Source organism: Euleptes europaea, chromosome 4 (genome assembly GCF_029931775.1).
Source record: "Euleptes europaea isolate rEulEur1 chromosome 4, rEulEur1.hap1, whole genome shotgun sequence".
Classification (NCBI taxonomy): Eukaryota; Metazoa; Chordata; class Lepidosauria; order Squamata; family Sphaerodactylidae; genus Euleptes; species Euleptes europaea.
Window position 1 is genome coordinate 52,152,036 of NC_079315.1, and position 16,923 is coordinate 52,168,958.

The 16,923-nt window shown below is 44.1% G+C and overlaps 1 protein-coding gene across 1 annotated transcript; it reads right to left on the reverse strand.

Moving 5' to 3' along the window:
* Nucleotides 1-876: 876 nt before the first annotated feature.
* Nucleotides 877-6,795, reverse strand: RFK (riboflavin kinase). The gene is made up of 4 exons (XM_056848746.1): nucleotides 6,711-6,795; nucleotides 5,565-5,716; nucleotides 4,071-4,173; nucleotides 877-1,088 (listed from the first exon to the last, which is right to left on the reverse strand). Exons 1-4 carry the CDS (start codon nucleotides 6,793-6,795, stop codon nucleotides 958-960), a joined length of 471 nt encoding a protein of 156 aa, XP_056704724.1. The 3' UTR covers nucleotides 877-957.
* Nucleotides 6,796-16,923: the final 10,128 nt, after the last annotated feature.

The following is a 16,923-nucleotide window of genomic DNA, read 5'->3' on the forward strand; positions in this document are numbered from 1 at the left end:
TCCTGTTTCGCCTCAAAGCAACCTTATGAAGGTTAAGTCATGACACTGTTGTTGGCCCAAGGTCACTCAATGATCTCCATGGCAGAATGGAGATTTTAACCTTTATCTACCTGGTCCAAGTATGACATTCTAACATTCTTCTAGGTGAATAAAGAGACAATTCAAAGGCAGCTTTTATCAGATGAGAGCAAGTTTTATATCAAAGGGGTATGAAGAATGTTCAAGAAGAATCAGACTGGACAACACATTCCATGAATCAAAACAAGTGTATTTGCAGTTTTAGATAAGATTTATGATTTAAATAGTACTTCTAGATTAAAACACTCCCCTTGAAATCAGGAATAACACTTTCAGGATTAGAATCATGGGAAGTTAAGTAAGCACTGTTGATCTCCAGAAATACTTCTGACAATTACAAACGTAAGATCCAAAATAAGCACACACACAGTTTATTTGCTGAATATCAGCAAAACTAATGTCTACATGTCTCTTGGGTTTCCCCTCACTACAAGAAGCATAACTGCTTTGAACTTTAAAATCAGAAACTAAATTTATTTCAGGAGACCAAGCAGCTATCATTAAAAGGGTTTAGAATGGACTTGTGCTTTCTGAGTTTAGAGGACCAACTTTTGCCCAGTTTCAGGCAGGCTAGTAACAATTTATACACATTGCAACACATCCAATGAAATTTCTGATTCCAACATGCCAAGTAACAATATGCCATTTTGGGGTTGTCGGGGTTTTTTGTCTTTTTTTTGTCTTTTTTTTTTGTTGTTAGAGAAGAACTTTGCATTGGTTCCACATGGTTGTCTGACCATTTTAATTCAACTCTAACACAAGCAGAAAATACTAAGCCATAGAGGGACTAAATTACAGCAGCTTTCTCTAAATAAGGAGAATTGTTGTAAGATCAGTAGAATTGAACCTGTTACAATGAAGATATATCAACAGCCTAACTCAATGACCATTAACCATTTTGCTTTCCGGCATGTGAAAAAAGTTGTCATCTTTGTATTTTTGATGTTCTGGCAAGTCCAGGTTTTTTTTAGCTTCTTCAATATCACTGTGAATAGCAGCTATGAGTGCACCTACAAAGAAGGAATAAAAAATTACTATAATCATTTCACACTCTATTTCCAAATAAAATATTAAGAAAATGTTGCTTTAAAAACATCATACGAAAACAAAAAAACCATATACACACACTGGTGTGATGTGGCAAATGGAGAATCACCAGCTTGAATGTACAGCACTTGTAACCTGTAGCTTGTAACTTTCTCAATTCCCCACTCATACACACACACACTCTATGCATTCATTTTTGATCCTTTGCTCTATTCTCTGTATTCTGTGTCAAAGACTGGCTGCAACGTTAAAATACACAATGCCCTCAGCTATATATATATATATATCTTATCTATTAGGACACAGGCATGTTTAGGTTAAAGGATCATAGAGAGTAGGTGTATCTGTACACAGTTTCAATGAACTTCACTGAACGGCACCAGGAAAGGAGATAACAAAGATAGGGCAGCTTGCCCCTAATTGCAGATACGCCAGATGTCAAGGAGACACTGCAGAAGAAAAAGACCCTACTCTCTCAAGGAGGCAGAACTGCCCCTCTCCTGAAGCATCTGGGCCAAAGCCAGCAAGGGGTAGAAAGCTTAAATTACAGGAGTATAATCTGGCATACAGCCCAAGTGTATGTAGAAGAGTTCTCGCATGATATCTACACTGCCATCTCAGCACACTAGCCAACTTATTGGTGAGATCTCTGTTTCGTGTGTTTGGTGTCAGTATGAATCCTGAAGTAAAATCTCAGGAGAGTAGGCTTTTTTGGCGTGTGTGCCCTCTGGGCAAAGATGGGTGCGTTCAAATGGAGAGATTAATTGCTGGTATCTGCCATGACTGGTCTGTTTACTGTTCTCTGTTATCAATAAATCTTGTTAGCTTCTAAGACAGGCACGAACTATCTGTGTGTTCTGCAAGAGAAGGAATAAGGTTCCGTGAAGGGCCTGATCAACCCTGGTACGAGCTGATGAATGGCAGTGTTACCAGGGACCCCCTTCCCAGATGTGTGCTGTCTGCTCTGGCTCCTTCTTGGCTAAATTTGCTTTGGTGGCTATTTTAGGAGCTAGCAATGCCATGCTTTGGAAAAGGTGAGGTTAAGGTGCTCCTCAAGCTATGCTAATGAATTGCCGGGGGGGCGGAGTCACTGATGGGACATCTGCATGCCTACCCAATCGTCACAGGGGCTCGCACAGCCAGGCACCAACCTAGATCAATGTAATTTCATTAGCAAGGTCAAGTTTTCCTGAGTACAAAATCTCATCATCTATTTATTTATTACGGTCAAAGACCATAGTACAAAATCTAATTACAATCAAGTGGCCAGGTGGGCTTGACTGCTTTTACTGACCTTGTCTGAATGTCTCCTCCCAACCTGATTCAGGCATGGGGGCATAGATGCAATCACCTTTTGTTACCTTTCCGGGAAGCCCTCCTTCCTAACTCAATCAAAGTCAGGAAACCCACAGATTTTCATCCTGGACTCACTCTGAAATCCTGGACTTCACAATTATTTATTTGATATTCTTCTGTGTGGGCCCCTATAACTATCACTGTTCTGCCAGCCAAAACTATGCAGTCTCAGCCCTCTGCTGACTCAGATGCTGCCCACTTTGTTCTTCTGGAACCAGCAAACCTTCTTACTATTTCCTTGGGACCTTTAGAAGCTCTGTCTAAATTCCCCCACCCGAAACTAAAAATCATCTAATCAGACAACGTACTCTACGCAGTTCAGCAGACTGAGGATAGGTAAATGCCTTTTCATTCCTTCTGTTAAAAATTCTCTTTACCCCTTCTTTAAATCCCCCCTCACTCACTTCTCCTTGTGGCCATTTCCTGGGGCAGAATTTCTTCTCAGTAAGATACCTGGCTCTCTTTTACTTTTTCTCCTCTCGTGTAACCCTTCATAGGCACGTCCCTCTGAACACAACAATTACACTGTTCTTATTATGCTTACCTTTTCAATTCCTGTACCCCTATATTTCCCTCAAAGCTTGCTTTGGAAAAGATCTAGTTGTTTTGTGCTTACTAGTAGCCTATTAGAAGCACTTTGAGCTTTGCTTGCCCACTATCCAGGTAAAGTTCCCTAAATCACATGTTCTCCTTCCCTTTAACTAGTGTGTGTGCGCCAGTTTTCCAAGCTAGACAGGCTGTGGAAGCGCAAAGATGTTTCTCCCTGACGCTGAGTTTAATTCCCCCAAACTGCTTCTGGGTGAGTGTCCCAAGCCCAAGTTAAGAGTCTACACGTGTCAATAGATGTGAAAGGGAGTACATGTAGAGACTGGGGTTAGCTGCAGCCTCACTTGGCAAATGGAGAATCCCCCAAATCCATATCTGACAGTAAGGTCTTTTAAAGAGAATCTCCAATAAAAGGTATCAGGTAGAGGGTAACAGGAAAGACCTCTGCCCAAGGCCCTCAAGTGAAATATGTTTAAGCCCCCTTTCTCAATAAAAATGCTATGTGGTACATAAAACCAGCAAAACAAACAGGGCACCACTAAAACCAGAGGACTCTAAGGCCATCAAAAGCTCTCCTGCTGTTGCAATGCCTTTTAAAAGCAGGTACTGTGTACCTCCAGTGGAAGTTCTTGCTATGATGATGCCACAGGCACCTTCCTTATCAAAGGAACTACTAGGAGAAACATTAAGGGCCACATAGATGAACAGAGGGCAAAGTGCACCTTCATGCTATGCATACTAGGCAGCCACATTTCTAGTGGCAAAAATGCTGATTAGCGTTCGTAAGGTAAATAACTACTTCCTGGTAAGGACAAGTCAGGGAAAAAGGTCCAACTACAACAGACTCCACCATGGTGTATGACACACAGAATATTCCATAAAGCAGATTCATTTTGATAACTCATCAATATGGAAGACAGAAGACACAATGGTGCGTAGGTTGGGCTAGCTTGACAAACAGAAGTCAAGTTCATTACAGGTACCACTAAGGACCTATAAAGATTGCTCTATTGAAAGTTGTCAGGAGAGCATTCAAAACTTACTTAAAGAATCAAAGTCTTTTTCGGGTCTTATATAGCCAAGAATAATTATACTAAGATCTTCTCCGTAGAAGTCCTCCTTGAAAGAGTGAATTATGTGTGTTTCCTAGAAGAAAGAACAGTTTTGAAATTTCACAGCACTCCAATTAGCAGCTTACATAATACACGGTTGTAAAGGAATGAGCTGAAACTTGTTCAAGACGCATTTTTACTTCAAGACAAAAAGTTTTGTAAAAAGCAGAGAGCCTTGCAAAATCATCTAATCAGACAACGTACTCTACGCAGCTCAACAGACTGAGGATAGGTAAATGCCTTTTCTGTTCACTCCTTCTGTTAAAAATTCTCTTTACCCCTTCTTTAAATCCCCCCTCACTCACTTCTCCTTGTGGCCATTTCCTGGGGCCTTGTTCAAGATGAAACCTGTTCAAGATGCATTTTTACTTCAAGACAAAAACAATATTGTAAAAAGCAGAGAGCCTTGCAGCTTGCATAGTATCTGGTAAATCCCCTGTATAAATTATGTCAGACAAAAAAGGGGCTCCTGCTAATACCAAAATTAGCAGTTTGTGAAAATAAACTCAAGTACAAATTCATTGCTACCACAGACTCTTCCAATCAAACAAGTACACCAACAGTAAGCTGTTACTCTCTTACACACCTTCTATATTTTCCTTATAACTTGATCCTATTTGTTCATCCCCATCCTCTAAAATCCTTTGGTTATTTATCTAATATAGAGGTGAAAGCAATGTGGAAAAATAACTGCACATCTCTGTCACTTGCCAGCAAGGGATTCCTCTTGAGAGGAATAGTTCCCTATGAGACAAAGTGTGCATACAGGTATGACGGAATAAGGCTTCCCTATCCCTGCCAGCATGTGTGCTGACAATGGCACAACACACCATTTTGCCTGGCACCCAAGTAACTGAAGCACTGATAGCAATGCTGGGGCCCACTGGGTGGGAGAAGGCAACAGGCATAGCTTACGCCCATCACTGCCCCTCAGACCTGCACGGCAACCAGTGAAGCTCAAGGTGAACCCATGAGATGCTGCCATGGTTCCTGGCTTGCTCCAAGTACAACCCTTGTCTCTCCCCAGCCCCAACATCTTGAGAGGTATAAGTTGCATCTTTTGGCAGCTGAGCCAAAAGGTTTGCCCATCTCTGCAATAATGTATTCTGGCAATCTTAAGAATTATAGTCTTCACTCTCAGGTGAAAGGAGATCTCCCAAGACAAGCTGCATACCCCAGTTTCCTAGTTTATTTTGAAAATACTTATCAACATGTAATCTATATCCTGCAATTATTTATTTGAAGGCATGTGATGCAGCCGAGTGAAACATGCACATTCATTGTACACACCCATGATGCTATTAGTAAAAGGCCTACTCCACTTTCTACACCAGAGATTTGATGGAAACAGAAACTCCCAAAACAAGTTTCTACTGGACAGGGCCATAATGTCTCATAAGCTAGTTAGCGCAAAAGAGTTCTTACCACAGATTTCTTAATGTTCTTGTAATATGGATTCCAGCCAATACTCAAGACCATTTTATGCACATCTCCATTTGCAACAGAAGCCCATCCATAGTATATGCCAGTAGGGATATCTGAAGGAAAATTCTCAACTGTTTCCTCAGAAAAATTAGCTGAAAAACAAAAGCAAAAGCTTAGTCATGCCCTGCACCAATAAGTCACATTCACTTCCTTTGGTCTTCCCATTTTAGCAGACATGACTGGAATTCAGATCAAATCACGATGACCTTGATTTAAAACGAAGGGAATTTAATTTCATCTCTTCGTGACTGAAATCACCATCCAAATAATTGATAATTCAGATCAAATTTCCTATTTTGTAATTAATACCATACTGGCAACATATACCACTTGACGATGAGTAGTGGGAAATCAAATGAGCGTGAACAGATTTTACAGGCACATAAACTGACAGAGAACAAAACCATCCCTAGCATACTGTGCAAAAACAATTCTATTTTCAAATTAGAAATGTTACTCCTATCTGCTCCAAGCCTAGTCGTTGGTCTGCGAGAACTAAATTAAGGTCCGCGAAACAAAGTTATAACCGCATAATAAATTAATATTTTCAATTAAAAGTTCTCTATTATAAAAAAAACTATATTCAAATATTATTCTAAGTTTAATGTTTAACTAACAGTTATGATTAAAGTTTATTTTCAAATTCTCGGAATTTTTTATTTTGAACCTTGGGGTCCCTGCACCGAACAAAAAAGGCCTAGTGGTCCCTGGCCAAAAAAAGGTTGGGAACCACTAGATACAGAAGACTGGGGGGGGGGGGGAATCTTTACAATCAAGATTGTTAAAAAGGTTAGCTAAACTGCTAGTTTCGTGATAGGTTAAACTATCCCGGGAAGTTACAAAACAAAGCCAGATGTAGATGTATTAATTCAAAAAAGAACAGGGGGTTAAAGGGAGAGGAGCGCGCGCCCGCATTCCCACGAGCGATACAGACACTCAAGCTGCCCCTCCCCCTCCGTCAGTTCTCTCTTCTTGTACGGCGAAGACACAACCCGGGAGTGGGGAGGAGGAGGCAGAAGGATCGAGAAGGACCGAGAAGGGCAGCAGGAAGGCCCCAGCGGCCGGGGAGAAGCCCAGCCCGCTCACCGGTCGGGATGCCGAGGTCTTTGGAGCCGCGGCCGAAGCCCCGCACCACCGCCCCGCGGGAGAAGTACGGCAGGGCCTTCAGCATCGCGACGGCAGCCTGGGCGGAGGACTCGGCTCCAGCGACGCGCGCGGCCACCTCCGCCCGAGACGAACACGCGAGGCGAAACGACACCGGCACGCGCAGCAGGCGGAGCCAGAGACGCGTCGTCTGGAAAGGGGCGGGGCGAAGGAACGCGTCCGCGCGCGGCTCACAATCGCCGCCAGTCAGCCCCGGTCTTCCGAGCCAGTCCCGCCCGCCGTCAAGTCGCGAGCCAATCAGCGGGATCTCTGGCGCGTTTTCCGTACCCAGCGAGGCGGAAGAAAGCCCCCGCAGTCCATGTGCGCATGCGTCACGGCGAAGACGCCGTTTTTTGTCGTTACAAAGGGCGAAGCGCCGCGGAGGCTGGAGAGCGCCTTCCTGTCTCCGCCAATGCAGAAGTGTACGGACTCGGGGAGCGTCAGAGATCACGTGCTGTATTGTTTCGCCTCGGCTGGGGGCCCCCCATTGTGGCGGCTCCAGTTTTCCCCGCCAGCATCAGGCGCCTGCGGGAGCGACGCTTGCCCATCTCCAGGGGGTGGTCACAAACGGCTACAAGTGCTACTCAGGAGTTTAGGAATTCAAAATAAAGGCGCCAGCAAAATTGCACCCCCAATAAGGTCACTACAATGCAAAATTGCTTTTTAGAAAAATATATTGAGAATACATTCTCGCTAACACAACCTCAGTTGAGCAGACAGAAAATTTACAATTGGTCTAGAGTGGACCCAGTATGACGACGCAAAGGCGTTACAAGGAGGTAAATATAGGCAAAATTGCTCAATTCATTTCAAGTCCATACATATAAAATGCAACAGTGAGGCAACGGAGACAAGACGTTGTGCAATGAAAATCCGGTATAATTCCATTTCAAATACCGGATTTCCATTGCCCAACGTCTTGTCTTCTCGATATATTTTTCTAAAAAGCAATTTTGCATTGTAGTTACCTTGTTGGGGGTGTAATTTTGCTGGTGCCTTCATTTTGAATTCCTAATCTCCAGGTGGTGGCTGGAGTTCGACCGCTAGTTCAACTGATCTCCGGGCTACAGAGATGAGTTTGCCTGGAGAAAATCTCCAGATATTTTGCAACCTGCCAACCCGTGGACTAGGGCTGTTGAATTAAAAAAAATTCGGTATAGTTTGGATTCGGCCGAATTCAGCCCGTTTAGATTCGGGATGTGCCGAAGTCCGAACTCCCCCACTTCGGATCCGTTCAATTCGGCGGGAATTCAAAGTTCGGAAAAAAATTTGGACGAATAAAGCCATTAAAAACACAATCGCGCCTTTCCGCGGCTCTGGGGGGGGCATTTTTGGGTTTAGAGGTCCCAAACTTTCAGTGGAGCTTCAAAGGACATTTATTGAAAGACTCCCCAAGTTTTGTAAAGATTGGGTCAGGGGGGGCTGAGATATGGGCCCTGAAAGGGGTCCCCCCACCCTTAATGTGTATCTCTCAGCAGAGCTTGCCGCCCACGCACAAAGCTCCCAGCCCCGACAACAGCTGAGACGTTTGCAAAGCAACTGCAAAACAACACAACCTTGTAAAACAACACCTTTGCAACACACAACTGAAACCTCCCCCTCAAACCAGGGAGCGAGAGACTCGAGGGGGAACACACACCCCAGGCAGAACCGACGAAAGCCCCCTTTGGCTTCCCCCCACCCACAGAAACTGCTCCCTTCCCACACACACACAGACTCTGCTTTTCCCCCACACACATACACAGGAGAAAAATTATAGATTAAAGCCCCCAAAGGGGTCTTGCTGTGGCTGTCTTCTGTTCCGTCAGAAGGGGCTGGGGAGGACTTGTAATCCAAGATGATTCCAATTAGGCACGGGACGTTTTGCTCTGGAGTGGAGATGCACACAGGATCGGCTCATCCATTCATCCCAATAGGGGAAAGCCCATATCTCGGGACCCCCTGACCCAATGTTCACAAAACTTGGGTGGTCTCTTAAGAACACTGGTCTGAAACTCCGCTCAAAGTTTGGGATCTGCACCCCCAAAAATGCGCCCCCTGCAGCCATGGAAAGAGAAAAGGGGGGAGGCGATATTTCGGCCCCCACCGAACCCATCTTTACAAAACTTGGGTAGTATCTTAAGAATAAGTGTCTGAAGCTATGCTGAAAGTTTGGGGGCTATATCCCCAAAAAAGCGCCCCCTGCAGCCACATAAATGGAAAAAGGGGGGGAGGGAAAAGGGGGAGAGCCCATATCTCGAGACCCCCTGACCCAATGTTTACAAAACCTGGGGGGTACCTTAAGAAGCTTCATCTGAAGCTCCACTGAAAGTTTTGTGTCTGTACCCCAAAAAATACGCCCCCTGCAGCCACAGAAAGGAGCGAATGTGCACAAGCACCCCCCCCCCCACACACACACACACGAGGATTTCGCTCTCTCTCTCTCTCTCCCTGGCCAGGCCGCACATCAGCTGATTCCTCCAGTACTCAATCCTGACTGATTGGCCAGAAGAAGACCCAGCTTGGCCACCGATTGGCCGGGGGAGGAGAATGCTGCTTACTGACGGTTATGCTGCTTACTGACGGCCCCGAATTTGCTGAATTTATTCGTGAACTCCCGAACTCGCTGAATTTTGCCCCCCCGGTTGCCCGCCAGTTTTGAGTTCGGTTCCTCCCGAACTAAAAACCACCGAATCAGGGGAAATTCGGCTGATTTTCAGTTCAGGCCGAACCGAATCAACAGCCCTACCGTGGACCAAGTTTTGAGATGGGAATAAATGTCTTAAAAATAAATATTTGTTTTTAGAAACTTAACAGTGCAGTTCTACAAACACTTGCCTGGGAATAAGCCCCATTGAGTAGGCCTGGTTATGATTGCCAGTAATATTGCTAAGCAAGTAAAGTATATGTCCTTCTATCTGACTTTTTACCACCGTCCATTGAGGCGATTTAGTGGCATGCTTTCCAAGTTCCAGCACTATCCAATTTGCCTTCTGCTGACTCTATGCTTAGTTGCATTATCCAACATTAATCTGCAGTCTGGCTAACACAATAAGGTAATACGTTTTTCTTTATTTGGTCTCTCCGAACCTAGGTGTGCTAATCAGTCCTGGAGGCAGATCTGAATTAATGCAGACCACTGTGTTTCCAAACAGAGAACAGACACCGCTTTTCTGCCTCTGTGGCAACCAGAGATGTTTTAGCGCTGCCTAATTAAGTCAGCTGCGACTTGACGGCACTTTACACACACACACAATTAAGTCCCAAAAAAGTCTGGTGGTGTCCTAAAGAATAACAGACTTATTATGGCATAACTAAAGCCAGGTAGAGCAAAGAGTCTGATAAGCAAATCTGCTGTTTGTAAGAAGGGCCATTAGGCAACACTGTTTTGGGGCCAGCATCTGCAGCATTAGCGCACCACTGGGATTTCTCTCTCTGTCCTTTCCTCCTTCCCCACTGGCAAACTGCAGACTCACAGCAGGGAAGCTTGTGGTGCAATAGCAACAAATGTGCTAAATAAATCATTCTGTCATGACTTCTCTTCTCCAGTAGCCCTTCTATGGGCAAAGGTTAGTTTTCCTCTGAGGCAAGGGCATTTTGGAAGCTGTGGGTGATTTCCATTGCTCTTAGGGGAGGCAGGACTAAACTTCACTTCCTGTCTCCTCTGGCGGGAATCAGCCCACTGGTATACCGTTTCCATCCTGCCTTTGAGGGGAGAGCAGTGTAATAGCAGAGCTCCGCTTAGTTCTTTATTTCTAGTTTATTCTTACCTACAGTTTACCTATACTATATTCTTATCTGTCCTATTTCTAATCTTAGCTCCACTTATTTTTTTTCCTATCATTTTTGTCCTCCCCTTGGGTGAGACAAAATGGCCACCACAAGCAAAAGAAAGGAGGACAACTTTCTCTCTGTAGAGGATTACGAGGACGGGCTGGTCAAATCCAACGGCCTCAATTGTGGACCCTTAGAAGAACAAAGCCTTGCTGGAGAGGCAAAAAAGTAGGAGGAGGTCACAGTGGTGCCAATCAAAGTTTAAAAGGTGTGAAAAACTGCACCTCTTTAGTTAGGCACTAGAAAGAGGAAGTGCAGCGGTAAAGCACCCGCTACAACAAAAAGAGCTGGAAAGACACCAGATACAAAGGTGCACCCTGCGGGGACAGTTAAAAGCGATTCCAGAGCCCTGGCAGCCGCAGCTTCCTCCTTAGTGGCAGTTTCCTCACCAGTGGAGAGACCCTCTACATCCAGTAATGTTGCCCCTCCCCAGCTGAAGTGGCAGGTGTCCGGTTACTCACGAGGTACCTCATACTATTAACTCAGCCTTAGAAAGACAATGGCAAGCCTTTCAAGCATTTCAACCCTGCATGCCCCCTTTTTCAGATATGGGCCAATGGGGATCTCCTGGAAGTTCTTCCACTCTCTTACCCCCAGGGGAGATGAAGAGAGGGATGTTAATCCCCCTAGTTTACCACATACAAGGCAATGACCTACTAAGTCAGCCATGAAGGCCACCTTTACAGGGGCTGAGCCCAGTAACCGGGCAGATCTCCCTCCAATATAGACTCAGGGGATGAGGGTCAGGAGAATTTGATTCAGAGGAGGAACCCTCCCTGATAGAGGAACAGCAACCCAGACTCTTTGAAGTTTTTCAGGGTCTGCTGTCTAAGGCTTTATTGGCGCTAGATCTAAAAGAAGAGCCTGATGTTTTAGTACTCTTTCCTAGAAATCAGACACAGAACAATACTGTTCCCTTCCTGGAGTTTTTCCAGAGGTCAGTTAAAGCTGAATGAGAGAACCCTGCATTAAACAGTTTCCTGCCAATACTAGAAAACTTTACAAGTTAGCCCCCCACGCTATGGACATGTTAAAAAATCCCTTAGTAGATGTGCCAGTGGCAGACATGCAGACTCCTGGCTTGGTATCCGAAGATGGCATAGGTTCTCTGAGAGATCAATTGGATAGGAAATCAGAGTTCCTAACTAGGAAAGTTCATGCGGTGGCCACCTTAGCCATTCAAGCTAGTGCCATCACTTCCATGTTCGCTAGAACATCCATAGTTTGGATGAAAAAGCTCATTCAACTGATACCAGATGATAAACACAGAATTTCAGAGTATTAAAAGCAGTCATCTTTATGGCTGACGCCTCTCTCGACACCATGTCCTTCTCGGCAAGGTCGGTTGCCTCAGTTACTGCTATCGGGATATCCTTATGGTTTAAGAGCATGGCAGGCAGACTTCAAGTCCAAGGCAATTCTTATGGCCTACCCTATCCAGGAAGGGCATCTGTTTGGAGATAGATTGGACAAGGTCTTAATAGAGACCAAAGACAAAAAAACATGCTCCACACAGACAGGTTAGGAAAAATAGTAGGGGAACTACATACCTTCCTTTCGATCCTATATAGAGCTGATCAGAGGAAGGGATCCTGGGGTAGCAACAGAAACTCCTTTCGCAGAGAAGGGAGGTTCCAGAGTCAAAACCAACAATTTAGATCAGACAAGGGAGATAAGTTTCCCAAGTCCAACACTCAGTGATGCCCAGTCACTACAAGTGGAAGGGAGGCTACAAAAGTTTCAGCACAGGTGGTTGAATTCAAATCCAGACAAGTGGGTATCCCAGATCGTATCTATCAGATACCTCATGGAATTCAGAAGACCTCCCCCAGACCGCTTCAGTCCCCCACATCTTTCAGAAAAGAAAAATGCCTGAGGACAAAGGCCATCCAACATCTTACTCATACAGCGGCCATAGAACAGGTGCTAGTTCTCGAACAGTTCCACACACACACACTACTACTATGGTGACTAAAGGGAGCATCCATATTCAGAGGCAGTAGACTCTGAATGCCAGTACTAGGATGCAACATCAGGGGAAGGCCTAAGCCTCTATGCTCCAAAGTAACTAGTTGACCACTATGTGAAGCTGTATGCTGGACTAGATGGACCGGTGGTCTGATCCAGCAGGGCTCTTATGTTCTTGATGGATTGGTTTCTAATCCATGGATGCTTACGTCACTGTAGATTTGTCAGTCTTTAAACAAGACACTGTTATTTGTGCTGCAAAGGACTAACATAACTACTCTAGAGTTGTTATGAACAGTTGACACAAATTTTTAAAGGTGCAGTTATGGTTCAAGCTCAAGAAAGAACCTGGGATAAGCATTAAGTATTTTTCTAGTATCCACTAGATGGCATAGATTACCTACTCTTCACAAAACTCAGCTTGGCCTTGTGAAGACAGTTTAGAAGAAATTTAGGAATATGCTTGATTATTTTGCTATGTCATTGACATCTATATCCAGAGAGTACTCTGCTGATGTAAACATGTCCAATCTGCTGGTATCTTCTGTAAGCTCCGCTTGGTTCCTTCATTTAAGACATGCCTACAACACCCCACTGTGTTCACTTATTTATTGCTATTGTGTAAGGATACCTTGTGTCACTGAAAAATATTAACACATCACTTGATAAGTCAAGAGTTCTCCCTGCACTTTAATAATCCTTGACAGCTACAGTTGTCACCTTTTTCATGCTATGGGCAAACCCCCTTGAATTTAAGGCACACTTGAACAGCTCATGCTCAGACAGGAGCAGACAAACACAATACAGTACACAAACTTTTCAGTGCCTGCTTGCACATTGTTTTGTGTTATTCTGATTGGTCCTAATTAAAGGTATTAAACGGCTTTTGAGTTGTATGTTGCTCCAGGCCAATGCATCTCATTGTCCCGCACGCTCTTTTTTAACCTCATGATAGCCAGCAATTCAAGAGGTATGTGAGACTTCAGGAATGAGGGAAGCTGCACCTACTGAACTTCAGCCTGTAACACAGCTGTTAAGGACACAAAGCTTCTGTTAGGGAGGAGGAAAAGGAAGGAATCCTGTCACTATGTGAATGTCATTTCACTCCCTGCATCTCATAAATTATGTGCTAACAAACTGAAACTCCTGCTTATCATCAACCAATTAGTCAGAGTACATGTTACTTCTTTCTACAGGATACAAAGATGGTTGCTGTGGGTTAGTGGTGGGCTGAAAGCTAAATTTATCATCATAGCAAGGCCACTGCATACAAGTGCGGGTAGTATTGAGTGGGAGGAGCTGTGTGTGCAGACTTTTGCTTGCAGCCACCATGTTATGCTGTGAAAGTACCTCCTTGATCTGCACATTAAAGTAGTAGGGTTAGGGATGGCACAAGAAGCCCTGGGTTCAATTAAATGTGCTTTGTTCTGTGTTGACCCAATACCTACAATTTATTATTTTGGGTTGTGTAAATTTGTTACGGAATATATCATTGTAAAACGCTGTGTGTATAAAAATTCTTTGTACAATGCTCAACACAATCATAAACCAGCTGCTCATGTAACTCCTTGACTCTAAAGTTCTTAAATGATTGTTTTGGTTATAGATATGATTTAAATATAATTGAATATTAGCAAATTCAGCGACAAAGCAATGACCATGATTAGGACTGCAATGTCCATCCTATTTGTTTGGGGGAAAGGGCCAAACAGCACAGGATGGGCAGTTCTCTGATTGTGTCTGAGTGGACGATAGGGTTGCTGACCTTCATTCAGGTGGTATCTGGCGATCTCCCACCATTACAACTGATCTCCAGCCAATAGAGATCAGTTCACCTGGAGAAAATGGCCGCTTTGGCAATTGGACTCTATGGCATAGAAGTCCCTCCCCTCCCCAAACCCTGCCCTCCTCAGTCTCCAGCCCAGAAACCTTCCGCTGGTGGTGAAGAGGGACCTGGTAACCTTTTCTACCCAAAATCACATCTCCATCCTAAAATGTTTTTGCTTTCATACGTTTTTCCCTGCCAGTAGGAAAACAGTTGGGAGGGGAAATTTTTTGGGAGACAAATGACAGGAAAGGAAAAGGTTAAGCTCCACTTCAGAATTCAGCCTCTCCCCCCCCCCCCACAGTGAGTTTTTATTTTCAAAAAATGTTGAAAAGAAAAATCCCAAAGCTGCCCACCATGTGTCAGTTGGCCTTCAGTCACAGTGAAATAAGATCTAGCAGTTGTGTGACAAGAGGGTTCTGATTTCCAAAGTGGACAATGAAAGCTTCTCAGAGCTATGGTGGTAATAATGAGATGAAAATAAGCAATCACCATCATATGGCTTTAGCTGGCGCTTCGCTTCATCTGTTTAGGTTGTGCAGCCGATCACTGTTCATGGCAAATGTGTAAATGTGAAACTTCTACTTCCATGTACATTTAAACTTAAGAAATAACGTAAGTTGCTCTTCTTAGGGTGATAGGTTCCATGCAGAGAATTAATGATTTGTTACAATTTATATGTAGTATAAGTTAAAGCCCCAGCTATGCTGAAACTGGAGAAGAGTAGGAAGTGAAGATGTAGGGTTGCCAACAGGCCTTGGGGAAAATGTGCTTTCTTTTTAATACAGGCTTAATGAGATGCTATTTACCTCTGTGCCGCAACATAGTTCAACTGCCCATTTCCACACTTCCATTTCTATATTAAAGGGACAGGACAGTTTTTTTCTTCAGGCAGTTGGCAACCCTAGTAATGAGTGAGATACTGTATACAAGATTTCTGTTATATCATGTAAACTGAATGCAACGGAATGTGTGGTGCATTTCAGGAGCTTATATATGCCATATTTTAGATGGGTTGTTTTAATGTAGTTACTGCAGGGATCCTGCAGGGTGGTTAGGGAGACCTCCAATATTCCCTCTACCCCCTGTCAGCTTACCAACCATTAATTTGGCCCCACCCTGTTTTTATCTGGCCCCAGTTCCAGGAACAGAGGCAGCTAGGTGTGGTGTTCCTAAGGAAGTGGATTGGTCTGGTTCAGGAGAGTTTCTTCTGGGAGGTGGAAATACTTTTCATTCTATTCCTAGTAGCACCATCATCACTGGACTAACAAGTTTAGTCCTGTTGAAGGAGAAGGAGAGCATGACCTGGACATCATTTATGGAGGAGAGGTGGTGGCACAATTATAGTGTGCCTGGTTTTTATAATCATGTGCAGCTATTCCTTAGCAGCAACTTAAGGCTAATTCATTGTTTTTATGCAATCAGGGACCAATCTAAGTTACTAAATGGGCTAGCTGTGCATGCTAAATGCCAAAGCCCCTTTCCTATATTTTTAAAGGTGCTGTCATCTGTTGCTCACAGTGATATAGTTCTTTATATTAATAAAGAGTAATCAAAACAAAATGCTCTGGTTTTGCATAATTTAGTCTCAAATATAGTCAAGGACAGACTTTAGTATGTATCTATTGGATCTATAATCAGACCTTTCCTTCAGGGTGTTTGGGTATGTGTGTGTGCACGTGTGTATGATTATCTCTTTATTTTATCTCACAGCCACACTGTTAAGTTGGAGAGGGTGAGAGACAGTGATTGGCCCAAGGTCACCTGTTGACCTGTATGTCAGAGTGGGATTGGAATCTAGCTTTCCCCATTCCTGGTCTCTCACTCTGACCACCCCACTATGCTAGGTCTCCTGTCAATATTTACCTTCCCAAACTGAAACAACAGCCCTGGTGTGTGTGCTTGTAATGAGTCCAAAAGAAAATGCTTATAGCCTCTAAGCATGACTGTGCATGTAGAAATGCATGCTTAATTTAGAAAAAGTGAGTTTCTGAGATCTGGAAGGGCAGTTAAGTTAGACCCTTAAGAAGAAAGGGGGTGTAACCCTTGCTTTAAAAGCGCAGATTCCTTGTTAACACTTAGGTCAATTATTCACTCAAACAATTGCTGCTCTCTTGAGGCAGAGCAAAAAAAACCCCGAACTTAAAAGGTTATTCATGGAATCGAATCGAATTCATAAAGCCCGATGTAGCTTGGATTACTCATGAGAAAAAGGCCGCAGCATTTGACAGCGGTTGTGTCTGCCCCTGACCTTTCAGCTCTCCTCCTGCCGAAAAGCTCACTGTTGAGGCCCACCCCCACCTCCGTCACAATTCCGCCCATCACAGCTCCGTAGAGGGGAGGCATTCAAAGGAGAGGGGGAAGGAGAACTCCTATCGGGCTCCAAACCGCTCGACTCCACTTTCATGCAACCGAATGCATGGGGAGTTCTGCCTTGGATTTGCTGCTCTCTGGATGCACATTTTCTCCATCCGAATTCTCAAAACTCAACAATAAGCCCTCAATGCAGAGTTTTGAGAATTTGGATGGGGAAAATGTGCATCTAGAGAG

What these genes read in the sequence shown, in the direction of transcription:
- RFK (XM_056848746.1), bottom strand. Translation starts at nt 6,795, where the DNA reads ATGCTGAAGGCCCTGCCGTACTTCTCCCGCGGGGCGGTGGTGCGGGGC. An exon ending in AGACCTCGGCATCCCGACCG is followed by an intron (nt 5,717 to 6,710) that starts GTGAGCGGGCTG and finishes TTTGTTTTTCAG; the next exon opens with CTAATTTTTCTGAGGAAACA. An exon ending in AGAACATTAAGAAATCTGTG is followed by an intron (nt 4,174 to 5,564) that starts GTAAGAACTCTT and finishes TCTTTCTTCTAG; the next exon opens with GAAACACACATAATTCACTC.